The sequence below is a fragment of the Miscanthus floridulus genome, chromosome 1, assembly GCF_019320115.1.
Source record: "Miscanthus floridulus cultivar M001 chromosome 1, ASM1932011v1, whole genome shotgun sequence".
Lineage (NCBI taxonomy): Eukaryota > Viridiplantae > Streptophyta > Magnoliopsida > Poales > Poaceae > Miscanthus > Miscanthus floridulus.
In genome coordinates, this window is record NC_089580.1 from 161536804 (window position 1) to 161543825 (window position 7022).

General features: G+C 41.1%; 1 protein-coding gene across 1 annotated transcript; it reads right to left on the bottom strand.

Moving 5' to 3' along the window:
• Window positions 1–4943: 4943 nt before the first annotated feature.
• Window positions 4944–6260, bottom strand: LOC136500008 (transcription factor WRKY19-like). Its single transcript, XM_066495461.1, has 3 exons — window positions 5992–6260; window positions 5797–5901; window positions 4944–5526 (listed from the first exon to the last, which is right to left on the bottom strand). The coding sequence occupies exons 1-3, from the start codon at window positions 6033–6035 to the stop codon at window positions 5007–5009; spliced, it is 669 nt and encodes a 222-aa protein (XP_066351558.1). The 5' UTR covers window positions 6036–6260; the 3' UTR covers window positions 4944–5006.
• Between the last annotated feature and the right edge of the window lie 762 nt (window positions 6261–7022).

Below are 7022 nucleotides of genomic sequence, written 5' to 3' on the forward strand. Positions count from 1 at the left end.
GCACAAATTTAGGGGGAGATTATTATACAAGTTGGATGCTTTGAGACTAACACCTTTTCAAATTTATCATGTGTGTAGTAGTCTCATTGCAAGGAAAATGGAGTCCCCGGAGTTAAGCATCATACTTCAAGTATCCACCACCTATTGCAAGTGGTAGAAATCAAATTGGTTTTTACATGTGGTATTTCTAAACCGATATCATCATGTTGATTTTATTTTTTATATCTATATGCTTTCTCCATGCATTATATAGATTAAATTACCTTGAGAAATAATTTGCCAATTATGCATATGCTTTGTTTTCTACCATATGTATGCATATATTTAGGGGAGCTTAGTCTATATAATGTGAGAGTCAAATTTTGTGATCTATTCCACTCTACATACAAAGGATCACAAAGTTTGACCCTCCCTTGTGCTACTAATGTCTTCCTTTTCGGTGTTTGATTCCAAAGGGGAAGAATTTAGAGGACCAAAAGCAAGCATCATTTATAGGACCTATTGGTCTACAAATGGTAATGGTCCGAGAAAGCAAGGACAGTGGATTATGGATTAGTCTAAGTAATGGGAAGAATTTATAGGAAGCAAGGCTTAAATCCATAATGCCACATGGGGACATTTGCAAGGGCAAGATAAGTTTGCATGTAGTATCTTACATAGAGTATCTTTTAGCATCATATAATCTTGTCCCTTGCATTGCATCCTAGCAAGTAGATAGTTTTAAATTTCAAAAAAATTATTATTTGCTTGATTTGGTCGTGTTGTCAACAATCACCAAAAAGGGGGAAATTGTAAGAAAAATGGACCCTAGGCCCATTTACTTTGGATTTTGGTGTTTGATGATCAACACAACCAAATTGGACTAATGAATTTGCAAGTGATTGTTTTGTAGTTTAATAGGGTGCAAGACATGACTTGGACAAAGGTGACGTGATGATCAACACCATAAGCAAGACCTTAGGAGCACAAGGGAAGACCTAAGATATCAAGCAAAGTCCAAGCATGAAGATAGGAACCAAGCCATACACAGGATCATGAAGAAACGAGCTCACAGAAGTGATCGGACACTGGACCGGACGCTGGCAGTAGCGACCAAACGCTGGACCGAACGCTTCGATTGTGGCTCAGTAGATAGGCGACCGGACGCTGGACCGGACGCTGGCGGCAACCGACCGAACGTAGGGCAGCAGCGTCCGATCGAGTACAGAGAGGTTCCAGAGCGTCGAAACTATGACCGAACGCGTCCGGTAGCAGGTGACCAGACGCTGGTAGTGTTCGATCAAGTGTTTGCGGCTCCAACGGTCAGGACAACCAGACGCGTCCGGTCAGGATGAGTTCAGCGTCCGGTCAGTAGCAGAAAAGCGAGATTTCGTCCCCAACGGCTACTTTCTCAGTGGGGCTTATAAATAGACCTCCCAACCGGTCATTTGAGTAGTGTGGAGCTGAGGAAACATACTAAGGGTGTTGATACATCATTTTAGTGATCTTCACTTGTATAGTGCTTAGTGTTTTATTAGGTGATTAGTGTAGGTGCTTTGAGAAGTACTTAGGTTGATTAGACCACCGCTTATGCGCTTGCTCTAGGTTTAGGCCTAGTGTTTAGTGAGGTTTGCATACCTCTTACCACTCGGTGCTTGCAAGCACCATTGTTGTACATCGAAGGGGCTTGTAGTCTTGCGAGATCACACCAACCACGTTTGTGGTGTGGCCGCCACCGTGTACCGAAGGGAACAAGGCCCGTGGCGTTTCGGTCGGAAGCTTGATAGTGAAGACGGCGGGGAGCATCCGGGAGAGGCTTACCGAAAGATACGTCGGAGACCCACTTGCGCGTGGGGAACTCCAACGAGGACTAGGGGGAAAATTGCGTGCTTCTTGATACCTCGGTAAAAATATCAGAGTCATCAACGGGAGTTTACATATCTCTACCTTGCTCTTTAGCTTCCGCATTTACTTTATTTACATTACTTCATTTGCGGTAGAGATAGCAACACATTAGCAAAACCATAGTTGCATATTTAGATAGTTTATCTATTGCATAGGTTTTGCTAGGATTATAAAAAGATGCCATAGTTTAGAGTTAGATTTTTAAGTTGCCTAATTCATCCTCCCCTCTTAGGCGTCACGGTCCCACTTCACATCTCCCGTTTGTAGGCCTAGCAGGATTTAGTTACTATAAAAAACATATTCTGTTTGTGCTTCCCTTAGTAATATCCCTACTTGAACAATAGAAGACATAGGTTACTAAAGTTAGAACTAGAAGACCTTTGTGATCTCCTTTATATTCTTATTATCTTAAGCCTTGTTGCTACCCCTAGTTAAGTTAGACCGTAGTTAGTCTCACACGTTTTCCTGTGTATACGATACTTGGAATACCTCCGGGTGAAAGCTACAGCTGTATCCGTGCGCTTACAGATTTATCTGTATGCATTAAAATATACCAACAAAGAACAAATATGAAGGTTGTCATTTGTTGTGTTAACTTGCTAAATCTATTAATTTAGCAAGTAAACTATACCAAACTCCTGGAGATGCTCTTAGGTTGAACTCAAAGTTGAACTCAAAATTAATCACTTTTTAGTTCATCCAATTAGGATGTGTTTGAAATACAGAAATTTCACAAAAATTATGTAGAAATTTCATAGAAATCAGTTCAATTTCACAAGAAACACATAGGAATAAAAAATTTCCCATATTCTGGCCCTTAGATGGCCTAGGACTAAAGTTTAGTCTAGTATTAAACAGCCCCTAACACCGAACATGACTATCTCTCTAATTTCATGGAGATCGTATGCAACTAGCAATTACTATTGTATGTTGTGATCTTGTTTAGACTTTGAACAGGCATACCTATTGTATTTCATCTGATTTTTTCCCTATTTCAACATATATGTCTGTCAAGGCAAGGCGGTTAAGCAAACTTGAGCAGTGCGTTTCGCAACTACAAGGGAAGAGGCGCGGAAATTGGTTGTGGGAATTGATTGAAGGAATCAAGGTGTACATTTGACTTTTAGTCCTAATCTCTTGTTTGGTTGTGTAGGGAAAATAGGAATGGAGTTGATTAGTTAAAGAGAAAATTTGTATCACATGTTTAGTGTGTGAGTTTTCGAAATGAAAAAATATATAACAAGTTACGATGGACGGTGATAATTCATTCATCTTTCATTAAGAGCAAAATTTCCACTCAATTTCTCACCCCTCCTCAGGGAAGTGATTATTGGGAGTTGGCTCTCTAAACTTCCATTTCTCTTGCCACCAAACCCTCTCTCCCATGAAAAACACAAAAGACTTATAAACTTCTATCTCCAAACTCCCATTTCTGTTTTTTTATAACTATCCCATTTCTCCTTTGAATTACACCAACCTTACATGCTGGAGCAGTTTTAGAATGCCTTGAAGATGAACCCGAAGACTTCAACTCATATGCATCATTGGTACATTTTCCTATCTAACTACTTCCTCATATCATTGGTGGAATGTCTATCTACTATTTGAACTCACGAATAGAAAAAAAAAACGTAGAATATAATGTGCCAACATCTTCAATCCTATTGGTTGAAAAAAAAATCACATGAAACTACAAGATCGAACATTTGGATGGAGCGTACGAAAAATATAGGAATTCAATAAGGGAGGATGACACAAAAGAAACCTTCCATGAGCTTAAACATATTGGTAGGATTCCTCCAAAAACAAGACATTCCATAAGAACTTCATAGAATTTTTAGAACCCAGTCTATTGTTTCAAAGGGCTTCTTAGAAAAATTTTCCAATAAAATTCAAATCGTCGAATTCCATCATTTTTCTTTTGTTCCAATGGGCCTAACCTTGGCTAAGTCAAAGTATATATTATAAAAATGTGTTCATATGTATGGTCAACCAATAACTTGTACTGTATAAAATTTTAGATGATGCTGGTTAAAAAAAAAGTCTTACTTTACGTTCTATTTGGTGGTGCTTCATCAACTCTAGAAATATATGTATTATTAGAGCTAACTATCTGTAACTCTAGAAAAATCTTAGATGCGTAGTTAGAGGTATTACGCATTAGATACGAGTAGGTAGTTAGAGGTATAAACAAAACATTTTGGAGTTAGAGGTACGGTGTAAATTTAAACAAAACATTTTGCCTAGATCAGACTAAATTTAAATATTTAAATTATTTTAGTTTAATCTACGAACTAGTACTACATATAAACAAATCATTTTTTGTTTAAAGTCTCTGAGAGGTGGAGCTGTGTCCATGCTGTGCCTAGTATAGATCGTAAATTTTTGTAATATAGACACCGTAGCACCTCTCGTTTGTATTTGACAAACTTTGTCTGATTATGGACTAACTAGGTTTAAAAAATTCGTTTCGTGATTTACAACCAAACTGTATAATTAGTTTTTTTTTACCTACATTTAATGCTCTATGCATACGTCTAAAAATTGATGTGATAGAGAGAGAGTGAAAAAACTTGAATTTGGAGGTGATCTTGTCAAGGCCCTACGTTATTCATGCTGAATTGCCACTCCAGCCGCCGGTGGAGCACACAAAAATATTTTTGATATTGTTTGGAGGAAGAGACAACTGGACTGCTCTTGCTTGTCCTTTTTTACATACAGACACTCTGCATCATCCTCTTTGCCAAAAAAAAAAAAAGGTGGGGGGCCTAAGGAACATTGACTCGGGAGTAAAGATTTTAATCGCCCTCCCATTGCCTTGCATGACTCGGGAGTTCCATAGGAACATTGATTTGTTTTCGCTCTATTTCTATATATGAAAATAATATATCCTGAATATTAGAATATACGTAAATCAGCAGGCACAGCTTGCAGAAATGAAATGTTGGATTGAAATTAGCAGTGGTATTTCAATTTTGATGAACCAAGAAAACAAAAGTAACATGCGAATCTCTAGTAAGCTTCGGCATGTAATAAAGGAACAAAAAGAAGAAGAAAAAGATGAAGACATCTGTATCATATTAGTTTGTCGAAGTAAAATCAATTGCCTTCCACTGATCAATTTACAAAAAATGGAAGAACCTGATAGACCCAAATCTGCCTGCATCTACCACCTCCTCCGGCACGGCGCCGGCGGCACCCGAGAAGGCGTCGTGGCACTCGGTGCTGCAGGACGCCGGCTTCTGCTCCACGGCGCCGTCGCCGGCGCCCCACGGGTACGTCTCGGACCGCCGCAGCGCCAGCACGGGCGGGTTACTGATCTCCGGCGGTGTGCCTCGCCGCGCCGCCGCCGCCGCCGCCGCGCTGGAAGAAGGCGAGCCGCCGCCGCTGGCATTGGTGGCCGCGGCCGGCGGTTCTTGCGGCGCCGCCCCGGACGAGGAGTCGAAGCAAATGGAGACGGCCTTCCCGGACGAGGTCTGCAGCTGGAACTCGGAGGGGGAGAGCGGGAGGAAGGCGCTGTTGCACGAGTGCTCGTTGTAGTAGGTGACCGCGTACAATGGCGGGTCGCTGTGGTCCTTCTGCTGCACCTGCTTCGTGGCCGGGCAGTTCATGTTGTCCTTGTACGTGCATCTGTAGTAATACCTGCAGCGGAGACAAGAAGAACCTGTGTGTGAGCGAGTGGAATGAACATCTGCTGAAATTTGGCCCGCCGATTTGGATGCGGAGAATGGGATGAAACAAACGGCAAGTCAAAGGAGGTTGGCTAATACTATAAAGGCGGATTCTTTGCTGGCGAGGATAGATTTCTCAGAACACGCGCAGGCAGATGCAGAATCCCTTTCCCCCGTCCGGTAAATAAAGTAAAACAAACGAGGAAAGAAACAAAACAAGTAAAATCCGGGAGGACCGGACCTGGGGAAGTTGGTGTTGTTGATCTTCTTCTCGCCGTACTTCCTCCATTGGTGGCCATCGTTGTGCGGCGCGAAGGTGTCCACCTTCCTCATCCGCTTCTCCTTCCTGCCAAGAAAACGAAATCAGGCGCCGCCCTCCAAATTGAACCGCGCAGGTGCAAAGATCACAGGGCGAAACCCAGCCGCAGTTGGTTACCTCGAATTGATCTGCGAGTGATGCGAACTCGGCGCCGGAGACATTGCTTGGCTCCGGTGGAGGAAAGAATCAAGAAATGCAGGGACGGGACCGACCGGAGGAGGAGAGGGATGAGGAAGAAGACGCGGGCAGGCGGCCGGCTGTGGGAGCAGATTGGCAGCAGGTTGCAGGCCACCGCGCTTTTAAGGCTGTCTGCGACAACCGACACCCAAAATACTAACGCCCATTTACTTTTGGGTACGCTACCCACAAAGAATTCGATATCTATTTTTCTTGTCTTCTCCGACAATAATACTTAAAAACAATCTTTTTTACACACGGATCTTCAGAAAAAAATATTTAAATTTAGATTATATCTTTTTCAACACTTGAAATAAGTCTTTTATATTGATATTCTATTAGAGACTATAATTATTATATTAGAGATTTATTTTAGATTTAGATTTTGTAACGAGTCTCCTTCTGAAAGACAGCCCAGTTCGAAAGCGTACTTGACCAGACACCACACCAGGGCAAGGAGAGGAGGAGCAGCCCTTTTTAGCTTAGCGCCTTAGCTTATCAGATCTTGTAAAATTTAGAGCCTAAAATTTTGAAGTGTCATATCAGAGGTGTTATATGGATGTATTTGGATACTAATAAAAAAAATAAATTACAGAATTCGTCGGTAAACTGCGAGACAGATTTATTAAACTTAATTAATCCGTCATTATCATATGTGTACTGTAGTACCATATTATCAAATCATTGACTAATTAGTCTTAAAAGATTCATTTGGTAAAGCAGTCCTAATCTATGTAATTAGTTATTTTTTTAGTCTATATTTAATACTCTATGTTTGAATATTTAATAGAATAAATTAGTAAATTTTTGAGGAGCAACCATAAAGACCTTAATAATAGAGACATCAGAACACATCACAAAGAGACAGAGAGAAAGGACGGGACGGGACGGGAGACAACTCCATAATAATGGAGACCTCGCGGTAATTAAAAACTCTGCGGAACCGAGACCGAGAACGATGCAAAGATTAT

Excerpts from the sequence above, each read along its gene's own strand:
- LOC136500008 (XM_066495461.1), bottom strand. The coding sequence starts at position 6,035 with ATGTCTCCGGCGCCGAGTTCGCATCACTCGCAGATCAATTCGAG. Across the intron at positions 5,902-5,991 it reads CACTCGCAGATCAATTCGAG|GAAGGAGAAGCGGATGAGGA; the intron begins GTAACCAACTGC and ends TTTTCTTGGCAG. Across the intron at positions 5,527-5,796 it reads AACAACACCAACTTCCCCAG|GTATTACTACAGATGCACGT; the intron begins GTCCGGTCCTCC and ends TCTCCGCTGCAG.